The following is a 27,042-nucleotide window of genomic DNA, read 5'->3' on the forward strand; positions in this document are numbered from 1 at the left end:
TATTTATTAATCAAGTGGACCCTATTTTGCTTAGACCCGAGCATCAGATTCCTGAGCCTGACTTGGGGTAAACACAGCCCCCACTAGTGCCTGCCTGCAATCCAAACAGCAATGCCTGTAGCCATGGCTCAGCACGAAGTCTCCGAAAGGAGGCAGCAGTGAGGTGTAGTGTTTGTGATTTTATATGTCCGTCTTACTCATTTTCCTGAAGGCAGGAGATTTAATGCATTTTCAGTAATTGATCGGTAACTGTGGGTTATTATACGGGAGCTCTAAACTGAATATTGATTAGGTATTCCTGATAAACCCCTGAGAAGCAAGGCCAAAATTCAGCTGTTGTCGAGTCAGCCCCAGCTCATGGTGACCCCACATGTGTCAGAGTAGAACCGTGCTCCTTAGGGTTTCCAAAGGCTGATCTTTCCGAAGTAGATCACTTTTCCTTCCAGGCGCCTCTGGGTGGACTTGAACCTCCAGCCTTTCGGTTAGCAGCCCAGTTTAACCATTCGCACCACCCAGGGACTCCTGATAAGCAAAGCAGGGGCTTGTAAGTTCCTCAAGATGCCTCTTACATTCTTGTTGCTACTCTTTTAGTTAAAACCACCAACACCAACAGTAACCGCCAGAACCCACAAAAATGAGAAGAAATTGCTAAATCAAATCCATAAATTTTAGGGAAAAACTAGAAGGTTAGCGCAAATTTATGTGCCATGTACTTTATGGAAACCCTGGTGGCGTAGTGGTTAGATCTACGGCTGCTAACCAGAAGGTTGGCACTTCGAATCCCCCAGGCGCTCCTTGGAAACCCTGCGGGGCAGTTCTGCTCTGTCCTATAGGGTTGCTGTTAATCGGAATCGACTCGGCGGCAATGGGTTTGTTTTTCGTGGTTTTATGGAAAACAAGCGTTAGTGGAGGATGTCACAAATTGTTTTGCTTAGCTTATCTTTTCCCCCTATTTCTCTCCCTCTTTTTTTAGACTGTTTAATCTTGCTGTTTAGATAGCATTTTGTATAAAATGCATGTTTTTTAATATTTGTTTTGCAAACTTGTTCTTTGACTTGAACATATAGGAAAGGGGCTTTCTTCCTGCTTGCACTTCTACAGCGAGGCTTGGAAATACATTTGTAAAAGTTGCCTCTATGACCCCGTTCTTTGTTTATGAGCTTAAAGTGTTACTTATAAGTGTTCTTAAGTGTTCATTCTTTCAAAGTTGACTTTTCAAGGCGTGGGAGGCATAGGTTTGTGAGTATGTTGTTTCTCTTTGGTGACTCCATTTCACCGGGGAACTCCTTTTCTGTGTGCCTGGAGCTGTGCCCATCACTAATTGGCTCAGGTAACTCAGACAACAGCTGCTGCAGGTAGTTCTTTTTGACTCCCTCTTAGATGAGGCATTGGAGCCCTGGTGGCATGATGGTTAAGAGCTCAGCCGCTAACCAAACGGTCAGCAGGTCAAATCCACCAGCTGCTCCTCGGAAACCCTATGGGGCAGTTCTGCTCTGTCCTGTAGGGCCACTGTGAGGCCTGATCGACTCTATGGCAGCGGTTTTTTGTCGTTGTTGTTGGTGAGGATTCTGTGGCTTACTTTTAGACCCTGAAGTGCTTTTTCCAGCCATTAGTGAGTCCTGCCCCTGAGATTCGAACTCTTCATTTGTCTGACTCTCCTCATAGATTTAAAGAGAAATCTAAGGGAAACATAAAGACGGAGGAAGTCAGCAGGGAGAAAGCCTACCTGCCTTTGTTTTTGACACCATCAACTTTCTTTCAGTGGGATCTTCTGTAGAAACAAAAGGGAAACACACCTCTCATTTTTTTTTTTGGCAGAACTGTGGCATAAGAGAAAGGATTTTCAGAAGGGCAAAATATGGCTAGATTCTAATCTTGTGATAATTGGTAGATCATGGGGTGAGGACTCAGTTGGATGTGAGGGTGGGAGAAACCAGCAATGGATCTTCAGATGCTTGGCACTTTATATTTGTTCTGTAAATATTCTTCTTAGAAATCCACTGGAAGCCAGAAATAAAACCATGCATTTTAGAAAAAGTGACTTTTTTTTTCCCCTTTGATCTCTCTCTAGAGAAAGATGGTGTTCTTCAGTTAGACATCTATTTAAGTTTTTTCTCTTCGATACAGTCTTTAGAGAGAAGCTAGTCAGGCCCTGTCAGGAGGTCAGGTGCTTTGTCTGTAAAACCTATCAGGTAAGGGTCTGCTAGGATGGGAACAGAAGAGGCAGAGTTTGAGACCAGGTTCTGAGGCTATACGTCAGTCCTCCTTAGTCTTCCGATAGTGCAGGCCAACTGATTGTATTTTGAAGTTAATTTCTGTGCCATTCCCCAGGCTATTTAGGATCTATTTTAATTCACTGTAGCAGTACTGTCTGCGTTGGATTCCTCTAGGTTAAGACTGCTTTGTTGAGATTTTGGTTCCGTGAAGGCCAGGGCGCCTGGAGGCATCGTTAGTTGTCAGGGTGTGCTGACTCTGGGTCCCACTTCTCTGTGTGTGTGCCTTCATTCTTCTCTCTGCCTTGTACCTTCCCAGCCGGATCCCAGAGAGAAAAGCCACCCCACCTGGGACATTGGTCATCTCCTGGCTAAGTCACTGAGGCCGAGGATGTGAGGCACTGTGACTGGGGTGCTCCTGTGTTGGTGGGAGCCAAGGAGGAAGCCTGGCAGCCCCGTTAGAATTGCATGTTTGTGGCTGAGTGCTGTTACCTGAATTATGAGGAAGGGGTGATGCACCAGCGGTAAAAACAGAATCTGTAAGACACAGAAAAATCCCAAATACATGTTCAGGTATTTGCTTACAATATTAGGACAGCAGATTGAATTACCCCAGCTGGCTCTTAATTCATTTTTTGCAAAATTTGAAAAAATATCCTGCGAAGATATTTATTTAAGATGTATGGAATATATATTTTTTTAGGATATCAAAATCATTGAGTTATATGCTACTTATTTCTTGCAAAAGCATTCCAGGCAAGTGACTGTCTGCCTTTGCTCAAAGTCCAGGCTGAGGGAGGAAACAGATTGCTCGCTGGCCTTGAAACGCAAAATCTGTGATTTGTAAGTTTTTTCCTGCATACTTGAGCTGACATTGCTCACTTTTCTTGTGATTTATATAGCTCTAGTAGTTTGTAAAAGAGCCCTGGTGATGCAGTGGTTAAAGCGCTCGGCTGCTAACCTAAAGGTCAATGGTTTGAACCCACCAGCCACTGCTTCCATAAAGATCACAGCCTTAGAAACCCTGTGGGGGCAGTTCTACTCTGTCCAGTAGGGTCGATATGAGTTGGAATCAACTCGACAGCAATGGGTTTCTAGTAGTTTCTACTACTTTATTATGTTCTGTTGTCCTAGAGCACCTCTTTCATTGGTATGTACATTTTGCTCTTGTCTCCCCAACTATATTTTCAGCTTCTTGCGGGTAGTGCCACGTGTACCCTCCCTTTGTAGGACCAGACCACATACACCCTCTCTTTGTAAGACAAGACCACATACACCTTCTCTTTGTAGGACAAGACCTTATATACACTCTCTTTGTAGGACAAGACAACATACACCCTCTCTTTGTAGGACAAGGCCATGTACACCCTCCCTTTGTAGGACAAGGCCACATGTACCCTCCTTTTGTAGGACAAGACCACATATACCCTCTCTTTGTAGGACAAGACAACATATACCCTCTCTTTGTAGGACAAGGTCATGCGCACCCTCCCGTTGTAGGACAAGACCACGAACACCCTCACTTTGTAGGACAAGACCATGTGTACCCTCCCTTTGTAGGACAAGACCACATATACCCTCTTTGTAGGACAAGACCATGTGCATCCTCTCTTCGTAGGACAAGACCAAGTGCACCCTCCCTTGAAGGACAAGACCATGTGCACCCTCTGTTTGTAGGACAAGACCACATACACCCTGTCTTTGTAGGAAAAGACCACGTGCACCCTCCCTTTGAAGAACAAGACCACGTATACCCTCTCTTTATAGGACAAAGCCACATATACCCTCCCTTTGTAGGACAAGGCCACATACACCCTCTCTTTGTAGGACAAAGTATCACTCGAGGCACAGATAGGCCTTGTAGTTATTGAAGCAGGCTTTTGGGATCTGCTAACATGTATGCCATATACAGGTACAGCTTTACGTATCCTTCAGTCCTTATTAATCTTCTTAAAATTCACTCAAGTTTCCTATGGATAAATGTCATGCAGTTAGCCTATCAAATAATATAGTTGTGTACCCTGTGTGATGCCTTGGATACAGTTGGCCTGATGTAGAGATTATAGCAGTTACAGAAAACTGTTAGACATTTTTAGACACTCTACTATATTTCAGTTGTTTGACTGATAAGATCAGATTTCTGTGGCTTGCCTGAGAGAAAACCCACTCCAAATTTAACATAACCAACTGTTGTGAATCTGTCTCTTCCTCCTTCCCTCCCAGTGACTGCTTATTTGTGAGCTTACGTTGGTTCAAAGCTCCATAAGTTATTCCAGGACTCATGCATAACGCTTTTAGAATGTTAATTTACAACGTATCTTTCCGAGGATGTAGCAGCCAGTTGTATGGTATCTGAAACGATTTTCTGATCAGAAACAAACAAACAAAAACCCATTTAACAGTCTTCCTCGAAATGTGATTTAAAAAGTGAATGTTCTTTGGAAATCATTCTCCATACAAAAGACTTAGATGAGATGGAGGCCCTTCTTTGTCTTTATCTCCTGTAAGTTATCCCTCTCTTTCTGCCTGTTTAATGAAGAAGGTTAACATTTAGAAAATGTCAAGTGTTAGCAAAAACATTTGGCCATTGACTGTTCTTTTTTTTTTTTTAATTTAAGGTTGTGCCTTTTTTTCATTTTGCATGTTGCTTGTGTCATCTTTGGGTAGCTTGGTTGCTTTGAATAACATGTGCTTTTGATTTGGAAGCCTCTCAATTCTCAGAGAAGTTTCCTACTGTAAAGAAGCTGTGTAGGTAGTTTTGCCTTGAAGATTAAACTTCAATCACAGGTAATCTCTTTGAAAAATGCTTCAATATTTTATTGGAGTTAATTGTGGTGGAACTCGGTAAGCCAATTGTAGTGGAAGCCTTTAAGCTATTTTATCTTATTTGTGGCTTTGAATAAATGCACTTGAATAAATGATCCTTTGGAAAGCATACCATCCTCAGAAGATTTTTACATGAGGTAAAATTGTTTTTTGTTAGGAAAAAAATTGGCTTTGGAAAATATCTGATACGGGCAAACAGCTTTACATGGGCATATTTTTCATTTATAGTTAAGTCCCCAGGTTACAAGCATCCGACTTACGGACAACTCGTACTTGCCCTTGAGTGTTACGAACCAACCCCTACTCACAACAGTTTCTTCATCACAGTCACCTTCACTTTTTGCACGTGAAGCTTTTAAATCATTGAAAAGGCTTTAATCCTTTTCTTGCACTGAAGTAAGGGTAAATAAGAACCATTATGCACCTGCTGCTACACTCACCTACAAATTCGTGAAGACACACTTAGGAATGGATCTTGTTCATAACCGAGGGACTGTCTGTATTACCAATTTTTGACCTTACTATATTTAATGGAGCCCTAGTGGCATACTGGTTAAGAGCTCAGCTGCTAACCAAAAGGTTGGCAGTTCAAATCCACTAGCTGCTCCTTGGAAACCCTAAGGGGGCAGTTCTGCTTTGTCCTATAGGGTCGCTATGAGTTGGAACCAACTCGACAGCACCTAACAACAACATTTAATTTAGAATCTTCTAGAGATGGCATTTTTTTCTGTTTTATTAATGCTTGATCCTGTAACAAAACATTGCGTCTATGTTTGCTACTTCTTCCCGTTTATTCTTTAAATATTTACTGAGCACCACCTGTGTCAGGTATTGGGCAAGATGCCAGTGATACCACCTTGGTGAGCAAGACAGAATGTTCTTCATGAAGCTTAGTTTAGCTATGCAGCCTTGATCACTCTTCCCTGTTTTTCATAGCAGTAGCAGAGCCCTTGTTCTCAACAAGGTCTTAGTGGAATCAGAATCTTAAGTGGAATCCAAATCTCATACTCTTACACGAGAACACTCATGTATAAACTGTTCTTGTTGTTAGGTGCTGTTGAATTGGTTCCTACTCCTAGCGACCCTATGTACAATGGGATGAAACACTGTCCAGTCCTGTGCCATCCTCATGATCATTGTTATGCTTGAGCCCATTGTTGCAGCCACTGTGTCAGTCCATCTCATTGAGGGTCGTCCTCATTTTCACTGACCCTCTAGTTTACCAAGTATGATGTCCTTCTCCAGGGCTGATCCCTCCTGATAGCATGTCTAAGGTATGTGAGACGAAGTCTTGCCATCCTCGCTTCTAAAGAGCATTCTGGCTGTATTTCTTCTAAGACAGATTTGTTTGTTCTTCTGCCAGTCCATGGTATTTTCAGTATTCTTCACTGACACCATAATTCAAAGGCATCAATTCTTTTTCAGTCTTCCTTATTCATTGTCCAGCTTTTGCATGCATACGAGGCAATTGAAAACACCATGGCTTGGGTCAGACCCACCTTAATCCTTAAAGTGACATCTTTGCTTTTAAACACTTCAAAGAGGTCTTTTGCAACACATGTGCCCAGTGCAATGCGTCGCTTGATTTCTTGATTGCTGCTTCCATGGGCGTTGATTGTGGATCCAAGTAAAATGAAATCCTTGACAACTTCAGTCTTCTCTCCATTTATCATGCCGTTGCTTATTGGTCCAGTTGTGAGGATTTTTGTTTTCCTTATGTTGAGATGTAATCCATACTGAAGGCTGTGGTCTTTGATCTTCATCCGTTAGTGCTTCAAGTCCTCTTCACTTTCAGCAAGCAAGATAGTGCCATCTGCATAACGCAGGTTGTGAACGAGTCTTCCTCCAATCCTGATGCCCTGTGCTTCTTCATGTAGTCCAGTTTCTCGGATTATTTGCTCAGCATGCAGATTGAATAAGTATGGTGAAAGAATACAAACCTGATGCACACCTTTCCTGACTTTAAACCACACAGTATCCCCTTGTTGTGTTAGAACGACTGCCTCTTCATCTGTGTACAGGTTCCTTATGAGCAAATTAAGTGTTCTGAAATTCCCAATCTTTGCAATGTTATCCATAATTTGTTATGGTGTAGGCAGTCAAATGCCTTTGCATAGTCAGTAAAACACAGGTAAACATCTTCCTGGTATTCTCTGCTTTCAGCCAAGATCCAGCTGGTTTCAGCAGTGATATCCATCATTCCATGTCGTCTTCTGCATCTGGCTTGAATTTCTGGCAGCTCTCTGTTGATGTACTGCTGCAGCCACTTTTGAGTGACCTTCAGCAAAATTTTGTGTGTGATATTAATGATATTGTTAGATAATTTCTCCTTTCAGTTGGATCACCTTTCTTTGGAATAGGCATATATATGGATCTCTTCCAGTCAGTTGGCCAGGTAGCTGTCTTCCAGATTTCTTAGCATAGTTGAGTGAGCACTTCCAGTGCTGCATTGGTTTGTTGAAACATCTTAATTGGTATTCCGTCAATTTCTGGAGCCTTGTTTTTCACCAATGTCTTCAGTGCAGCTTGGACTTCTTCCTTCAGTACCATCAGTTCTTGATCATATGCTACCTCCTGAAATGGTTGAACATCAGTCAGTTCTTTTTGGTACAGTGTCTCTGTGTATTCCTTCCATCTTCTTTTGATGCTTCCTGTGCCATTCAATATTTTGCCCATAGAATCCTTGCTTTTTGCAACTCGAGGCTTGAAGTTTTTCTTCAGTTCTTTCAGTTTGAGAAATGCTGAGTATGTTCTTCCCTTTTGGTTTTCTAACACACGATCTTCGCACATTTGATTATAACACATAACTTTGTCTTCTTGTGCCGTCCTTTGGAATCGTCTGTTCAGCTCTTTAACTTCATCATTTCTTCCGTTCGCTTTAGCTACTCGACGTTCAAGAGCAAGTTTCAGAGTCTCTTCTGACATCTATTTTGGTCTTCTTTCTTTCCTGTCTTTTTAATGACCGCTTGTTTTCTTCATGTATGATGTCCTTGATGTCATTCCACAACTCATCTGGCCTTCTGTCATTAGTTTTTTACATGTCAATTCTATTCTTGAGTTGGTCTCTAAATTCAAATGGGATATGCTCAGGGTTGTACTTTGGCTCTCGTAGACTTGTTCTAATTTTCTTCAGCTTCAACTTGAACTTGCATATGAGCAGTTGATGGTCTGTCCTGCAGTTGGCCCCTGGCCTTGTTCTGACTGATAATATTGAGCTTTTCCATGGTCTCTTTCCACAGATACAGTTGATTTGATTCCTGTGTATTCCATCTGGTGAGATTCATGTGTGTAGTCGCTTGTTCTGACTGATAGTATTGAGCTTTTCCATCGTCCCTTTCCACAGATGTGGTCGATTTAATTCCTGTGTATTCCGTCCGGTGAGATCCATGTGTGTAGTTGCTGTTTACATTGTTGAAAAAGGTATTTGCAATGAAGAAGTGGTTGGTCTTGCAAAATTCTATCATGTGATCTCCAGCATCATTTCTATCAACAAAGTCATATTTTCCAACTGCCAGTCCTCTTCGTTTCCAACTTTCGCATTCAATCACCAGTAATTATCAATGCGCATGTTTGATCAGTTTCAGACTGCAGAAGTTGGTAAAAATCTTCAATTTCCTGCATAAACTAGAAAGAATATTTTCTGTGATCAATTCCTACTTTGAAAAACACTGACCTAAGTGCAGAGCTTTGCAAACTTTTCATAACTGAAGATTTCTTCAGAAGAGCGACATATAAAACTGAAAATAAAGGCAGAGCTAGCTGATCTGGGATTTCTCCCTCACCGCCTCCTTCCTTGAGACACCTTCAGGAAACTTTGGGAGTCCCGGGGGAGTGCCACGAAAAACAGTTTGAAAGTATCTACAACATGAAGAAAGACTTTATCACTAAATGTGTTCTCTATTGGGTATTTTGGAGGAGTCAGTATTAAGGAGTAAAGATTTCAAGTTGTTCCTAATTGGTATCAACTAATAGTTCCTAGAGCCCTAGTGGTACAATGGTTAAGCTCTCGGCTGCTAATCAGAAGGCTAGCGTTTGAACCCACCAGCGGCTCTGCAGGAGAAAGATGTGGCAATCAGCCTCCATAAAGATTACAGCCTTGGAAATCCTGTGGGGCAGTTCTGCCCTGTCCTATAGGATCGCTCTGAGTCAGCATCGACTCAATGGCAGTGGGTTTGGTTTTGGTTCAGTAATTCATAAGTATCTTTTTTTCTTTCATGACAGAAGTGTGTAGTGTGTAGGACACCTTATAGTTTAGTAGAGAATGTTTGATAGAATAGATGATATAAAATGTTATTTCTTGATAATTACATTTTGTGTATTACAGTAAACCTGCGAAAGCGGAAACCTGTGTAAGGTGGGAACCTGTCAGAGAAGGAAAACTCAAATACCTGCCACTAATAGAGAGTGATAAAAAAGTGCTAGGGGTGCATCCTGTCAAAGGCAGAAAACTTGTGAGACCTGGAAAAATAAGGAAGTCCTGTCAAGTTGCGGCTCTCACAGGTTTCACTGTATTAGGTCTTCTAATCATGATTTTAGCCAGAAAGGTAACTTAACTAATTTCTTGATTGCTCAGGATATAAATGTAAATGTATATGGATATGAAGTGTTGTTTGGGTCCCAGACTAGAAAGATTTCAGTATTCACTGAAACACCCTTCTCGTTAGGTTTTTCTCACTGCGCTCTCCTCACTTGTGACTACCTGCAGACTGGCTGCTAGAGTTTCTCTCATCCACCTGAGTGTTCTGTCAGGAAGGAGCCGCAGGTGGCATGAGAGGGTGGCTCAGCTCTAGCTGAATTCCTTTTCTCAGGGGGCTTTTTATCTAGTGTCCTCGTAGGGCTTTGACCTGGAGGCCACAGTGTCTGGGCCGAGGCCCTACAAGGACAATAAATAAAAAGCCTCCGGAGGAAAGGAATTTAGATGCCTTTAGACGCCCAGCTTGTAGTTTTCAGGACTGATATTGAAGTGACGTTCATCATCACTGCTGTAGCTCAGGTTGCTTGGGAAGCCTACGCTGAGATTTGTGTGCTGAGGTTTCCTGGGAACTGCTCTGCGAGGGCCTGTGTGAGGGGAGAGGAAGGCAGGATTGGGCAGGCAGAGAAGTTGGACTGCGATGCCATTGCAGTAAAGCCCACCGCAAATCCCACAGGCAGTGTGGCACTGGCATGACCCTTCCAAGGTGTGCTTAATTGAACAAGGGGCCAGGTCTTTATATCCAGGCCTGGACTATGCATTGCATGTGGAGACATGATCTTGGAGGAGAGAGCATGACCTTGGGGTGAATATGGTGATCTGGGGTGAGGGGCCCCCCCTTTGGTGAGAGCCTCATCCAGAAGGAGGACTGGGCCGCTACTACAGCTCCCTCCAAGTCATGCCTTCTGTTCCTCACAGTCATCTATTTTAAGAACTAAAAATGACTTAAGAAATGTTCTGTTTTCTATAGTTAACTAAGAAGACTTCATAATTTAAAATATTATTGCTTAAACTTTAATAAATGCAGAAATATTAAAACTTGTTAATCAACATCATCAGTAATGTGAAAATGTAGCATAACCACATATATAAAATCCATAGTTTTTCAGTATTTTTGACACAGTCAATTAGTAATTATTGTCTTGATTAAAAAGTATATTGTAAATTAGCTACTTCAGAAATTATGAGCCTTGTGAAATAAAACTTTACTTTTTGATTCATGAAGTTTTTGTAACGAGACCAAAGAAAGACTTTAGATTGTGTTTTGATGGCTTTTTTCTTTGTTTCTGTAATTCATCTAAAATGCTGTTGTCTTTTACTTGGTACATGCTATTATAACTTTAGTTTCAAAGTAAAAATTTTTTATTTTTTATTTTTTTTGAGTTTTAGAAGTGGGTAAAGGCAAAAAGGAATAGCAGAGAGATGAATTTTGTATAACTATTGGGACTTTCTGTTCTGAAGGCTGGATCACCCTCCAGTGATGTCAGTGATCGTTGTAATGCATGGATGCCGTGAAGGGTGGTGGGCTCATTAGCCCCTGTGTTAGTTTCCTAGGGTTGCCATAACAAAACAGTACAAAGTAGGTGGTTTATAAGAACAGAAATTTATTGTCTCACAGTTCTGGAGGCTAGAAGTCCAAAATCAAGGTATTGGCCATATTGATTCCGTCTTGGGCTTAGAAGGAGAATCTGTTCCTGACTGTCTCCTAGCTTCTGGTGACGGCCGGTCCTCTTGATGTTCTTTGGTTCTTTGGCTTGTCAGTGCATCCCTCCACATCTCTGCCTTCATCTTCCCACGGCCCTCTTCTCTCTGTGTTTCTCTGTCTCTTCTCTTTTTATAAGGACATCAGTGCTGTCGGATTAGGACCACACAGTGGCTGCAGCAATGGGCTCAAACATACCTACTATTATGAGGATGGCATAGGACTGAGCAGTGTTTCGTTCTGTCATACGTAGGGTCGCTGTGAGTCGCAACTGACTCCACGGCACATGACAACAGCTGCTCCAGGATGTGACCGCGTGTTAACTGATAACATCTTCAAAGACCCTGTTTTCAAACAAGTTCTCTCACAGGTACCCGAGGTTAGGACTTCAGCATATCTTTTTTGGGGACACAGTTTAATCCATAACAGCCCTGTTACTTCATTTCTGTTGGCATTACCGTGTTGATTGATGGGGAAACAGGAATGGAATATGGGGCTGGAGTCAGATAGGCTGGGGTTGGGTACCAGGTCTATCATCCACTTTGCTCAAGTGGACTAATTCCTCTAAGCCTTGGTTTCCTCCTCAGTGAAATGGAATAGTGGGAGAACTTGCCTTTCAGGCTCTTAGCACAAGGTCTGGTGTGTTAGAAGTGCCCAGTAAACGGTAGCTGTGGTGACCTGTCATCATATTTATTGGTCAGCTACTCTTTTTCACTGAGCTTTTTAATCCTTTAGTTATCGTAGAGAGCAAGTCAAGCACACAAACATATACTAGCAGAAGTGGGGAGGGTCAGTTCAGAGTTGTCCGTCAGAAAGTTGTCCTTGGGGACTTGGGCTTGATTCTTTAGCTGGGACAACTGTGAGCAAAACCGTGACAGCAAGCAGAAACAAAAACAGAGGAGAAAGGCACTATTGTACACACAGCCTCGGCAGGGGCGGGGAGCAGAGGCCAGCCCTGTTTTAGGAATGACCTGTGTGAGGAGGGCGTGGACCTGGGAAGGTTCTCCCCTCTGCGGCCCTGGACGTCAGGGTGAGTGTCACAGGGTGGACTGACCTGGTCCAGCAGGGGGCACCAGCACCATTTAGTGAGAGCAACAACACAGTCACAGAGGTCTGGGCAGCAGGGGGCACTGAGACCATTCGTTCTTAGCACGTTAGTGACTGCCTAGGGCCCCAGCAGAAGCCAGGGAAATCTTGAGGGAGTGGTCTCAGAACAGAAGCTACCCTTTGAGCAGTGCTGGCAAACAGGTAGATGCGCAGAAAGAAGTCCAAAGAGGTCTAGTTCCAGGGGAGAAAACCTGAAACAGAGAAATGGATCTAGTACATTTTGGAAACTGTAGCTTTACCTCCTACAGTTTGAAATGTGAGCCTGACTTTTCAGTTCGAGATAGTGTTTATATTGCAATCACCAGACTAACACCATTTTAGGTCAATTTTTTCAGTAAACCACTCAAACATGTACTGAGAAGGGTTTATTATTTTCCGTGGCCTTCAAAATAGATCATTAAATTTTTTTTTTAACTGATAAAAGACTTTGGTTTAAAAAAAATTATCCTATGAATATCTCACTAGTGTATTCGTATTTATACAAGTGATTCAGAGTTTTTTTAACGTTAGCAGTTTCATTATATCTGAAACGAAGACACTATCCTAAAAGTTAAATGAATAATTATTAATTTCAACCAACTGTTATGTACTTGAGGGTGTATTTTGGTGGTTTTCAGAGGATGCAAAGAAATGTGAAGCACATTCCATACCCTCAAAGATTTATGTACATCACTGAGTAACTGTGGCACATATTTGAGTGCCTGCCTGTCATTCAAAACTTGCTATACAAGGTAGGCTAAATGAGATAATTTATGTGAAAATTTCTAGGTTGTTATGCACATTCTCCCCCTCACAGAACTCAAACTCTTATTGAGGCATAAATGATTTATGCACATCAAATATCAGCTAACCATGAAAAGTAGTAGATAATTAATACTACATGAAAAATATAGATAGAGTCCGGAAGGAAAAAAAGGGGTGAGATTGCTAAAATTTATAACGGGCAGAGAAAGCTTCACAAGGAGGTGGACTCTGGGCAGGGGTTGGAAGGTTGGTGAGATTTGAAGAAATAGCCTGGACCAAGAGATGGCAGTGGGGAGAGAGATGTAGGCAGATTCACCGGCTCTCTCGTGAACAGGTAAAAGGTAGAACGCATGAAATTTAGGGATTGATTAGGTATGTGAAATGCAGCCACAGATAACTGCAACAATTCTTGGGAGTTAGGTGGATGGGGGTGCCATGTGCTGAGATGGGGAACTCTATTCCACACGTCTTTCTTGAGTTCTGAACCTCTAAATCCAACCAGCTATGGAACGATGCCGCTTGGAGGTCCTCAAAGTATCCAAAGCTTAATCCTCCATCGTATTCTCGCCAGACTAGCTTCTCCTGTAAAGCACATGAATGATGTTGAAGCCTGGGGGAAGGAGATTCTCTCAGGGAAGTGTGGCAGCACCACACATGGAGCCCAGAGGAACCTCAGTATTAGGTTTCGCAAGAGCAGAAGGCGGAAGAACTACTGGGAATGAGTTGGATCATGAAACCCAAGGGAAGGGATTATTTCGAGGAACTAGTCAAAAATTCCAGAGAAGCCAAGGTAGGTAAGGACTAAACAGTGCGGTAGCCTTTGTATAAGCAGTTTTATTGAGAGTGGTAGAAACAGGATCCAGATTGCAGTGGGCGTGACAGTGAATGGGAACCCAGACTGTGGAGAAGACCAAGTGTGTTGGAGAAGAACCAGAGTGGATGGGTGGCAGCAGGAGCAGGGTCTCAGAGAAGGTTTTTTAAGGCAAGAGAGATGATCATGTCTAAATGCTGATGGGAAAAGGCCAGGGGCTAGGCAGGTAGGCAGTAAGTACTATTAAGGTATTATTTCTAAAGAAATTGTTGAGAATTGCATCTGTGAGGTTGTTGCTGTTGAGTTGATTCCGACTCGTGTGCAGAGTAGAGCAGCTCCATAGGTTTTCAGAGCTGTGACCTATGGAAGCAGATCGCCAGGCCTGTCTTCTGAGGTGCCACTGGGTGAGTTTGAACTGCCAACCCTTTGGCTAGGAGTAGAGTGCTTAACTATTTGCACCACCCAGGGACTGCTATCCATGAGCTCATAGTGTACTAAAGTGAAATTAACAAAAGCATTGGAATGCTATCAGAGCAACAAGATTGCAGGCTTCCTAAAAGCATGCCAGCTATTCAGGGTTTTTAAAGGGTTTTTTTTCCTGTTGCTTGCTCTCATTCAGGGCATTTTGTTTCAGCTGTGATCTGACAGTGGCTTATAGTGATTGTTAAAAATATTTTAGATCAAGAGTATTAACATATTCTTGTGAAGTGGAAACCTTTTGTGGGTTGAGTTGTATTTATTATTCCTTTTTTTCCTTTTTGTAGAAGAATTAGATGATATTTTTCTGTGCTTGCTGCCACATGCATGGAGATAAGTTTTTAGGACAATTTTATTGGGAAATTAGATTTTCCCTTTTTCTCACATGCCTTTTAAGTAGAAATCAGGAGCCCTAAGCCCACCCATCTACCTTGAGCACCGTTTGTCCTTCACAGCCCATGGATTTTCTGTGCATTACAGCGCTAGGAAACGCCTGTGGAGAATGAAGAGAAGGCAAGGCAAAACGGGGAGACCATGCTAAAAGTGTGGAGTCCTGGGAGAGAGAAGACTTTGATGGAAGTAGACATTTAATTGGGTCAGGAAGTTGAGGCTGGCAGCAACTGACTCTGAGTCTGCTGGACTGACCCTGTACTTAGGAAATAAGATGTCTGCTTACATCACTACTTACCATTTCTTCCCATTTTCCCATTTCCCACGTTCACGTTCTTCTCCCTGCATCCTTCCTCTCGTACATACTGCTTAGCTGTGTGAACTGCGATTCATCTGCCCTATGCTATAAAAGATGTTAGCATATGATGTAAGTGTTATTTAGCATAACACAGGATTAACTGAGGGCCATCAGGGTGGGGAGCTGTGAGAGGGTTGAACCTGGATGGTTCAGATCCTAAAAGGAGTAAATGAGGGTCAGAGTTGGCGTAGAACCATGTTGGCTTACCTTTCCCTCTTCCCTTTTGCAGATGAACAGACTTGAGTTTTCTGTGAATAAATGGTTGAACTTTAGACGAATGTTAACTTTAATGCTAAGTTTTCAGAAAAAAACAAATCCATATATTTAAATATCTCCATCCACGTCCAACTCTCTGTGGGCAGGCATGTACCTACTATGTGCGTGGGTGCATGCGTGCACGTGTGCGTATGTACTCCAGGTACATGCATGTGGGTGTATTATGAGGTGACCCTCTTGACCATGTGGCATATATATACATATGCTATATTTTTTTTCTGGATATATTTGGTGATGTAAACTAGGGCTCAAAAACTGGTAAGAAGTGGCCATAAATATGCATTGGATGACTATCATTTAGTTATGCTAAAATTCAATCTCCTCAATTCAGTTGGAATAATTTCATTAACAGTGCTTTAAGGAATGGATATACGGTTGAATTTTCTTTTAGTGAATTGCCTAGTTACATCGGCTCCAATTAAGTTTTGCATATGTTATCAGTGCCACTAAATGGAACCAAGTGTGATGTTAAGTAAAATTAGATAAGTTATTTTAGTAAAAAGTAACTTCTACTTAATATATACTGAACTTGCAAATATAGTAAATGCAGTTCTTTAAAAATAACATTGTTTTTACTTAAAGCATGAAAATGATCGCTTAAATTTTATCCAGATCCTTATATATCCTCATTAAGAATGACCATAAAATTTAGTGCTCGTATAGAATATTATGAGATCATAGTTTCAAAATTGAAGACTACAGCCTTCAGTATGGATTACACCTCAACAAAAACAAAAATCCTCACAACTGAACCAATAAGCAATGTCATGAAAAACAGAGAAAAGATTGAAGTTGTCAAGGATTTCATTTTACTTGGATTCACAATCAATGCCCACGGAAGCAGCAGTCAAGAAATCAAAAGACGCATTGCATTGGGCAAATCTGCTGCAAAAGACTGCTTTAAAGCATTTGAAAGCAAAGATGTCACTTTAAGGACTTAGGTGCGCCTGACCCAAGCCATGGTGTTTTCAGTTGCCTTAAATGCATGTGAAAGCTGAAGAATGAATATGGAAGACTGAAGAAGAATTGATGCCTTTGAATTACGGTGTTGGCAAAGAATACTGAATGTACCATGGACTGGCAGAAGAACGAGCAAGTCTGTCTTGGAAGAAGTACAGCCAGAGTGCTCCTTGGAAGCGAGGATGGCAAGACTTCATCTCACGTACTTTGGACATGTTATTAGGAGGGACCAGTCCCTGGAGAAGGACATCATGCTTGGTAGGGTAGAGGGTCATTGAAAAAGAGGAAGACCCTCAACAAGATGGATTAACACAGCGGCTGCAACAATAGGCTCAAGCATAACAACGATTGTAAGGATGGCGCAGGACAGGGCATTGTTTTGTTCTGTTGTACATAGGGTCACTATGAGTCAGAATTGACTTGATGGCACGTAACAACAACAACAACAGTTTTAAAATTCGTTAGGAAGTTTACAGTAAAAAAATTCCAATTACATTTATAAACATCAGGAACTAGAAATAATTGTTTCTGTTCTTCAAGGGTGAAAATTTTTACCTAAAATCAAGAGTTTAAGTCACATAATCATGGAATAAATAAACACTGCCTGTTTCAGGCTGATAATTATTTAAACTCTGTGAAAATTACAGTGGAGAAATAAATGATGGTATAATAACTTTGCATTCTGTTTTACTTGTCAATAAAAACATCTTAAATGTTAAAACAAACAAAACCCCCCTGTTCTTAAAAAATAATAGCCAAAACTAACAAATGACAAAATAAAAAAAAAACAAAAAACCATATACCAGAAATATCCCAGGAGACTTGGATACCATGATATTGGGGAAGAAAGGTTCTAGTCTCTTCACTATGGCTAGCTACTCTCTCCTGGCTAGAATGGTTTACTGACCTTGGGCCTTTGTTCTCTCATCTGTAAAATGTGGTTGGGAGCGTGAGCTGGGACACTGAAATAGGCAATTTCTAAAGCTTTTTTTTTTTTTTTTTACCTTCTGTCATGTCTAAAGGATATGACTCTGTGATTGTTTATCTAATTTCTACTTTGTTCATCTAAGTGGAGTTTGTAGTTGGAAATTTTCTTATGTGACATTATTTAGGAATAGATGTCCTTAGGATAATAGCTGAAAAATTATCAACCTAAAATTTTTATGTATGTTTACAATTTTAGGTATGCTATACCTCCGGAGCATGGAAAACGGCTTGAAAGACTAGCTCAAGGTAAACGTGCTTTCAGTGTTTCTTATCTAGATAGGTTCTTTGTTTTTTGAGGCATTTCACAGTGTAGACAGTCTGTTAATTTTTGTCTTTTCAAGCTATTGACTTTTAAATGTTTCTCTAATTGAACAATTTTAATTTTTTCGCTTTAATTTGTGAATGTTTTCCCTTGTTGCCTAATCTTCATGGTTATTTTAGTTGGCTGCTTAGTATTTCATCAAGGGATTGCTTGACCTGTTTCGGTTGTTGTCAGGTTTTTTCTCTTTTGTGTAATGTAGTCAGCATCATTGTCCCCGTAATCTTTTCCCTTCTTGTAAGTTGCGGCCTTCAGATGAATTCCTAAGAGTATGATTGCGGAGTCTCAGGCTTTCTAGGGCTACTTTTCATGTTGCTGTGTCATTTCCTTAAAGAGAGGTGTTAAATCACCTGCTGGCTCCCAGTTCCTCTGTGCCCCCTGGGCTTGGCGGTGCTCTTTTGGAAATAGGAAGGGGATGGTCACTGGATAACTGGGCACAGATGATTGCTTGCCTTCTTGGACTGGCAAAATTAAATGCTCTATTGGAACTTTAATTTTTTTTGGCTTTGTCCATCTTCAGAGAGGGAGCCCTGGTGGTGCAGTGGTTAAATGCTCGGTTGCTAACCGAAAGGTCAGTAATCTGAACCACCAGCCACTCTGTGGGAGAAAGATGTGGCAGTCTGCTTCCGTAAAGATTAGAGCCTTGGAAACCCTGTGGGACAGTTCTACTCTGTCCTAAAGGGTCGCTATGAGTTGGAAAGGACTTGACGACAATGGGTTTGGTTTGGTTTTTGCTATCTTCAGAAGGACTAAATTGAAGGATTCTTCTGGAAGTTCTGTTGATAGTTTCACTTTGTTCCAGACTAGACCTGCTGTGTCTTCCTCCTTCCTCCTCTTTCTTAAAGATGCACCAGGCAGCCTTGCGCCATCTGCTTAAACATGGGAGGAGAATCAGGCTCAGTGCTTGTCGACCTCATCTTCTGTTTTGCTAGCCATCATTCCCAAGGAAGAAGTAGGCTGGTGGTGACTTAATTTCTGGGGAATGTGCAGTTTCATTTGAGTGACAACTAAAGAGCAAGACATTCTGCACGTGTCCAGGTTCGAATCCTCTGTGAGCAGTGGCCTTGTAGTTAGGTGCTGATCTAAGTTTGGTTGGTATGTTAGGTTGCCTTCTATTACTAAAACCCAAAGCCCGTTGCTGTCGAGTCAACTCCAATTCATGGTAACCCTACATGCTACAAAGTAGAAGTGCTCCATAGGGTTTCCTTGGCTATAATCTTCAGGGAAGTAGATTTGCACTGCCCAGGGGCCTCTTTCCTTCTATTAGCTGAGCAGCTTTGTCCTCCCATTCGATATGCAGAAATTGTTAATGGCATCTAAAAGTTACTTTCCTCCAAATTATGGAAGAGTATTAGAGGGAAGAGTTACAGTGTCACATATGTAAGAAGCATTGTTGGCAGGCTGATAACTATAAAGCACCAGTATTTTTATAATGGTAATACATTATAATAATAATAGTGATGTAATTGTAATTTTGAACTTTGTTCGGGACTATTTTCATGAATGTGAAGGCGGATGAGCCCTGGTTCTGGATAATAGATTACAACAGCAATGATTACCTTAATTCTTACATACATGGGTGATGAACTTTGGGCTAAAACTGTATGCTGAACTCTCGTCTTTTCAGTAATAATTATTTCACCATGTCCTACTAACTTCACCACCAGAGAACTTTTAAAATTAAGCCAGTGTAAATTTTTACAGTGTTGAGCAACACACTAAAACTTGTGATGTAAACTCTCTTTAAAATTGATTTAATCAGTAAGAAGTTAATAAATTTGAAAGCTGAACCGGAACTTTAAACTCAATTTCGTGTTTACTACAAACTGTTTTGCAGCATCATTTTGAGACGTGAAACAGGGAAAAGATCTTACAAGATAGTGGAGGATTTGCTTCCATTGACCAGTTGCCTGCCAAATTAATTGAATTCTGCTAAATAATTAAAATGATAAAATAGCACAGTAAGTGTGATGAAGCATTATAGAACGTCTAGGTCAAGGCTGCACTTGATACATAAAATTAAAAGCAGGCTTGGATATTTTCCATTCTCTTGTCTGCACATCATAATTATTACACTTGCCTTTTATGCATGAACGCTTTCACTTGCGGTTTCTATTGAAATCTTGATTGACTGTGGCACCTACAAATACTTTATCTGAAAGACATCAGGCCTGCATCTCATAAAGCCAGCAGTTTGATTTTTGCCCTTCAGCTGCTTTCTCATTTATACAGTTTTTTTTTTCAACTTAATGTGGGCATAATGTAATGAAAAAATCTCATGGGAATTGTTGCAGTTTTTCAGTTTGTTATGCTTGTCTGTAATGGCGTTGCATTCTTTCTAATTTTTGGCTTGATAGAATTGAATGGGAAGTATAGAGGACAGTAGTGGTATAATGCTAAATCATGAGTGGCAGTTGAGAAGACTTTCAGTTTTTAAAATGTCTAAATCTCATCTGTTCTGAAATGAGACAATATCTTTGCTGTTCTATTAAGTTAAGCAGTATATGGATTAGATTGGGAAAGACGATATTCTGTTTGTCCCTTATTGTGAATCAAATGCTAATGTTAAAAGAAAAATGGAAGATGATTTACTTTGGTGAAAATTTTGGGTTCCTGGGAAAGAATATTGACTGAGGACTCTGTGCAGCCTATTTTGGAAGTTGAAGGATTGGTGGGAATCTCATTTAAAATGACGGTAAGGCAGGAGTGAGGTGATTCTTCTAGATCTTTACTTACAACGTGTCGCAGTTTTGCTGCCTTATCAAAGCAGTATTTTCAGCAAGGTGGGACTGAAGAACGATTGTTTTGGGGAGTGAATTTAGTTCATTCTTTTAAGCGGTTGTGTGTCTGTGTATTCAGTGCCCAGTAATCTTGACAAAGGAGCCTTGGTGGTGCAGTGGAGCTCTGGTGCAGCGGTTCAGTGCTCAGCTGCTAACTGAAAGGCCTGACAGTTCAAACCCACCAGCAGCTCTGCAGGAGAAAGATCTGACAGTCTGCTTCGGTACAGATTACAGCTAAGAAAACCCTATGGGGCAGTTCTACTGTAGCCTCTAGGGTCACTGTGAATCAGAATTGACTCAACGGCAATGGGTTTGGTTTTTTAATCTTGACAAAGCTGGAGAGAAAGGATGGGGCCACGTTAGGAAGGGCCTGATATGTCATGCTGTGAGGGCCGTGGTGGTTCAGGGGTAGAATTCTCACCTTCGTGTGGGAGACCTGGGTTCTATTCTTGGCCAGTGCACCTCATGCACAGCCACCATCTGTCTGTCATTGGAGGCTTGTGGGTTGCTATGATGCTGAAAAAGTTTCAGTGGAGGTTCCAGACTAAGACAGACTAGGAAGAAAGGCCTGGCGATCTACTTCCAAAAATCAGCCAGTGAAAACCCTGTGGATTACAGTTGTCCCATATGCAGCTGATCACGGGGATGGCACAGGACTGGGCATAGCTTTGTTCTGTTGTGCTCAGGATCACCATGAATTGATGGTGGCTAACAGCAACAGGGCAGAGTGAAGCTTGGGAATTGATAATTTTCTTCTTGATTCTGTGTAACCACTCCTTGGATGATAAAGCATAGCGAGGCCAACTAATCACCTCAAGTAACCTCCAATGTTGGCTTCTCAAGTAGGGATATAACAGTTACCAGATTCCTCACAATTTAGGGCAGCTCATAAGTTCTTTTCATGAATGAGCTTGCTAAGAAATTTCATGTGTAAATCAACACATCTATTTCTAAAACTATTTCTCACAGAAGCAATTCTTCCATACCTTTATTCTATGTTCTTTTCCTTAGCATTTGTAGGTATGATTGCTATATTTTTGAAGCCTCATGTCAGTCACATAAATATCGCAAAACACCATTATTGTCTTAGTTATCTAGTGCTGCTATAACAAATGCCAGAAGTGAGTGGCTTTAACAAACAATTTTATTTTCTCATGGTTTAGGAGGCTAGAAGTCTGAATTCAGGGTGGCGGCTCTATGGGAAGGCTTTCTCTCTCTGTTGGCTCTGGAGGAAGGTCTTTGTCTCTTCTGAGCCTCTGCTCCTGGGTGATCTTCATGTGGCTTGGCATCTCTCTTCCCCCATCTCTGCTTGCTAGCTTCCATTTAATCTCTTTTATATCTCAAAAGAGATTGACTCAAAATACACTCTACAGTAATCCTGTCTCATTAACATAACAAAGACAGCCCATTCCCAAATGGGATTATAATCACACACATAGAGATTAGGATTTACAACATGTGTTTTTGGGGGACTCAGTTCAATCCATAACAATTCTAAAAACTGTCAAAACTTACTTGAGCAAATCCCAGTTTATTCAAATGAAATCGTCTTAATCGTAATCTGTTGCTAGTGTGGGAGTGTATTCTGCATGTCTGTTTTCTCCTTCCTTCCTTCTTTCTTCTTCTATTCCTTCCTTCTTTTCCTAATGGTTAGTAACTGATTTCAGCTTCTCCAGACTAGTGTTTGTATACCCATAGAAAATGTCACTGAACTTTGATTTTTAAATTTTTTTCCTAAGGCTGAAACTTTTGGGGGATTTAATAGTAACAGCATGTGCTTATGTTTGAGTCATATGAGATTGGAATTTGAAAACAGTTCCTTACTTATAGCTAATATGTTATAAAAAGTAAGCCAGTTGACAATGTAGAGACCTTTTCACTTGAAGGAAAGAGCACACCTTTTCCTTTTTTTTTTTTTTTTTTTAAGAACCCTTCTGTATTTTAAAACAATTTTAAAAGATTTAATGATTTTTGGGGTCAAATTTATTGAGGTAGAATTTATTTCAAGGAGCCCTGGTGACGCAGTGGTTAAGCACCTGGCTGCTAACTGAAAGATCGGCTGTTTGAACCCACCAACAACTCCACCGGAGAAAAAAGCTGACATTCTGCTCCTGTGAAGATTACAGCCTTGGAAGCCCTATGGAGCAGTTCTTTTCTGTCCTATAGGGTCGCTATGAGTCGGAATTGACTCGATGGCAGTGGGTTAAAATTTATTTACAGTAACACTCACCCGCATTAAGTGTACAGTTCAGTGAGTTTTGAGAACTGTACACAGTGGTGCAGCCACCACCCTTACGGAGATACAGAACATTTCGTCACCTTCAGAACATTGCCTTGTGCCTCTCTGTAACTAATCCCCTCCCAGCCTCTTGCAGCCATTAATTTGATTTCCATCCTTATAGTTTTGCCTTTCTAGAATGTTATGTAAGTAGAATCATAGACTATGTAGAATTTCGTGTCTGGCTTCTTTCACTTAGAATACTGCTTTTTAGATTTATGTAGTGATCGCTTCACACTGGATCCAGGACAGCTCTCCATTCCTTGGAATGTGAAATTTGGGGGTCCTAGCACCTGATCTTTGAGAGGGCTGATGGAGTCCTGTATTCCTCTGTGCTGCATAACTTCCTGCGGTGCTTTGACAGGCTTAGCAAAGGTTACCGTGGACTCTTCTGGGTCACTGGAGTACAAGCTCTTTATCACGCCTGCCTTTGATCCCTCTAACATGCTGTTTGGATTGGATGCATGGTTACAGAGACCATCTTTGCTTTCCTGCCTCTGTTTAATACCTTAAAAAAGAGAAATAAAGGGTAGTTGACTTTACTGTAGTAAGGAATTGGCAACTAGCAGTGTGCTATCTTTGTAGATAGTATAAAGGAGCTGCTCACCCTCAAAATCAAGTTACGGAGTAGCCTGATATAACTTCATAGTTTTGCTCTTCTCCTTCCTCTTGGGTGCTGTAACCACTAGAATCATCGTTTCTTGCAATAAATAAACGATTTTGCTCCATGGATCCTATACAATATTGCAGTTTGTTTTGATTGTTGAATGTTTATTTAAAATAGATTTATGTATTAATACTTAACATTTGAAGGAGCCTTGGTGGTGCAAATGGTTAAGTGTTTGGCTGCTAACCAAAAGGTGGGCAGTTTGAACCCAGCTAGTGGCTCTGCAGGAGAAAGACCTGGTGTTCTTCTCTCGTAAAGATGACAGCCTAGAAAACCCTATAGGGCAGTTCTCTCTGTCCTGTAGTGTGCTATGAGTCAGAATCCGCTTGGTGACACCTAACAACAACAAAACTCCACGTTTGAGTGATTTTATAGAGACATGTTTTGTTTTGTTTTGTTTTTCCCCGAATTGTTCTTTCAGTTTTTCTACCTTAATAACAGGTGCTTTTTCACTGGAAGCTCATTGCTCTACCTGTCATAGAAACCTTGGTGTGTTACTGGGGGGAGAGAGAAGAGTTAGTATCTGGGGGGAATAGGTGTGGAGTGGCTGGCCCTACCGCTGTCCATAGCTTGGATTGTGAAATAACTAATATTTCTTACTATCTGGTCTTTTAGTTTTATAGGATTTTTACTTTGAAGCCCTTTTGTGAGTCATTTAGATTCCAGAAATTTAATCTTTAATTTTAAAACAGAGTGAGGGAAAAGATGGAAGAATTTGCAGGTGAATACAAAATAAAGAATGACTCAATATGGTTAAAACCCAAGTTGTGCTTGGCTGTTAGAACTCTTTTGTGGGGTTGAATGAGTTGTTTGTGAGCAGAACTGTCATGAGACCCACGAATGAGCTGGGTTGGTTACTGCTGAGCACCTATGGCAATTCCTCAGTCTGCTCTCTTGGTCTCCCAGTACTGTGACCCACCATCCCTGCTAGGCTGCAGCCGTGGTGGAGGTGGAAGATTCATTTAAACAACATGGTGACAAGAGCCAATATGGTGGAAATGAGTAGTTGGCATAGTAAGAGCTGATATTTACTGACTGTTACTATGTGCTGGGTATCCTGCTAAGTTTTATAGGCATTATCTCATTATCCCATAGGGACCCAATGGGATAGGTATGACTGAACCAAAAAAACCAAACCTGTTGGCATTGAGTCGAGTCCAACTCGTAGCAACCCTATAGGACAGAGTAGAACTGCTCCATAGGGTTTCCAAGGAGCTGCTGGTAAATTCGAATTGCCATCCTTTTGGTTAGCAGCCATAGCTCTTAACTACTAGTGCCACTAGGGCTCTGGGTATGAATAGTATCCCAGTTTTACAGATGAGGAAGGTGAGGTACTGAGAAGTTATGAGACTAGTTAGTCAATGCTAGGTGAGCATTAGAGCTGTGATTAGAGCACATGTCTCTGTTAGGCTAAACTCCAAGTTCTTAACCAGTGTTACCCTCATTTGTTCTGTTGTTCGTGTGGACAAGATGAAGTTGGAAGAACACAGGCTTCAGACTGTTAGGACTTAGGTCTAAAATTTACCTGTGCTATTTATTATCAATGAAGGAGTGTGCGTTTGTTGTGAGCATTAAAGGAAAGAGGGAAGCTAGCGCTCAAGTAAGCTTGTTTGTTAAGTGCCCGTAGGACTGGCCATCATTTATGTAAAGTCCCATAGCTTCGTTTTCACCCATAGCAGGCTGCTTCTCAAACGCTTCCACCAAAATTTCCCTGTAGGAGAGCAGACTGAAGTCCCCACCCCAACCTGCTCTGTGCAGAGGTTGTCTTTTGCTCCCTGAGTAACATGTTTGTTGTTTTTTAAAAATGACCCAGGTGATTTAACACGATGACAGGTAGATGCTACAGAAAGGTGTGCCAGGCTTATCCTGTGTGTTCTTTTCCACAGGGGCCATTACCTGGTGCCCGCTGGGCACACGTGAGGTATGACAGCGGGCTGCTAGCTGCCATCACCTCCACTGTATTCTACTTCAGTGCAGAATTTTTCTTTATCCCATCTTCTTGATCTCAGGATTGTGGGAGACTGAACTTTGTCATTGGTGTGTGTGGCCTGCCCAACTGGAAAGCCTTATGGATGACTGTTAGATACAGTAGTAACATTCAAATATGATGACTTTCAGAGAAAATTCTCCTGAATAAGTTATTTAAAAATTAAATTAAAAAAGAACATAGATAAAATAGATATTCGAATATACAAACATGATTCCCATATGATGAATTCATTTGCACACTCTTGAGAAACTGATAGTTTTAAGTGGAATTTTTAGTTAAAAGCTCTTTTCAATGAGAGCTGATTGCCTTTCATATAGGTGACTCCAAAACTGTTTTTTTCATTTAGTATGAAAGAAAAGAGCCTTGGTGGCACAGTGGTTAAGAGCTTGGCTGCTAACCAAAAGGTCAGTGGTTTGAATTCAGCCCCTGCTCCGCAGGAGAAAGATGTGGCAGTCTGCTCATGTAAAGACAACAGCCTTGGAAACCCTATGGGGTAGTTCTGCTGTGTCCAGTAAGGTCACTATGAGTTGGAATCCACTCGATGGCAATTTTCAAAAAAAAAATTTTTTATTATGAAAGACACTAATAGTTCTTTGGCTGGGATTGTTTGAAGTCATTTAAAATATTATCATATTCTGCATCTAATGGTAATTTGGTTTTATTTGCTTGCTTATATGTTGAATAAGATACTTTTGATGTACTATGGAGTGAGGTAAGTATGAGCTGTGCACTTCTGCAGGTATTTTGAATTAAATTCATTTTCAGACACTTCTCTGTATATAATTTGTGCTGTTTATGATGTGTTTTCCAGGGTGATGTAGAATATAATTCTGATAGCCTGTTGTAAATATAGATTCTGAACCAATATGAAGTCCTTAATATACTGCAAATTACCTTCCTTCAGTGGTTTTCCAATTTAAATTAACTTATGACCAGCCACCACATTGTTCGGGTCCTGATTACAAATCCATATCAAAAGAAAATTAAATAGAGTCTTCTTTCTTCATTGATTCTAATTGAGAACTTAATTCATTTAGTGCTGCACAAAGTTGCAGATTTGAAAAGTTTGATAGATCCATTTGAATTGTATTATTAAGATGTTTCCACAGGTTGTGAGTGTGGGGATGCCCAGCTGCGGTCCTACTCTCTCGGTGTAGGACTTGGAACTTACATTAATGTGGTACTTTCTCTCTGTCCACTAACATCTGTGCTCGTTCATGGGGTTGCTTATTTGGCGTAGCGTTTGATTCTGTATTTATGTGCTGTGAATATTATGATAAACAGAGGACGGCATCAAATGACCACATAGGGCAAACTTATCCCTTTTCTTCCTGTTAGCATTGTAGAATCTGGTGTTTCCATTGACATTCACTTTTCTGTATTCCCATTCCCCTTTTTTAAATCCAGATGCAGATGCTTAAGCAGAAAGACTTGTTTTTGCAGGTCATTCCTTATTCCCTAATGGCTTTTTCCTGGCTGTTGATTGGTTTCCTTTTGATTACCTGTGGCCTCACGGTGATGTCAATAAAGGCCTATTTACTTTAAAAATATCCCTGCAACACGATGCCATCCTATTAGGTTAAAATTCTTTCCTCAAATCGGTCAGACTCTCAAGTTATGTGGGTGCAGTGAGCCATGGAGGTAGATGAGCAACATTTCCAGCAGCGTTGCCTTCATTTGGCTGTG

At 41.1% G+C, this 27,042-nt stretch overlaps 1 protein-coding gene across 5 annotated transcripts in view; it reads left to right on the forward strand.

Moving 5' to 3' along the window:
• The window catches only part of KDM4C (lysine demethylase 4C), a 392,853-nt gene that overhangs the window by 77,029 nt on the left and 288,782 nt on the right, over positions 1-27,042 (forward strand). For 3 of the 5 annotated variants that reach the window (XM_023728605.1, XM_012554717.2, XM_023728606.1), the window contains one exon: positions 17,519-17,568. The exons of the other annotated variants lie outside the window; for them this stretch is intronic. In XM_023728605.1, coding sequence (XP_023584373.1) covers positions 17,519-17,568 — 50 coding nt within the window. The remainder of the gene's footprint in view (positions 1-17,518; positions 17,569-27,042) is intronic. 5 annotated transcript variants of the gene reach the window in all.

Source organism: Trichechus manatus, unplaced genomic scaffold (assembly GCF_000243295.1).
Source record: "Trichechus manatus latirostris isolate Lorelei unplaced genomic scaffold, TriManLat1.0 scaffold00025, whole genome shotgun sequence".
Lineage (NCBI taxonomy): Eukaryota > Metazoa > Chordata > Mammalia > Sirenia > Trichechidae > Trichechus > Trichechus manatus.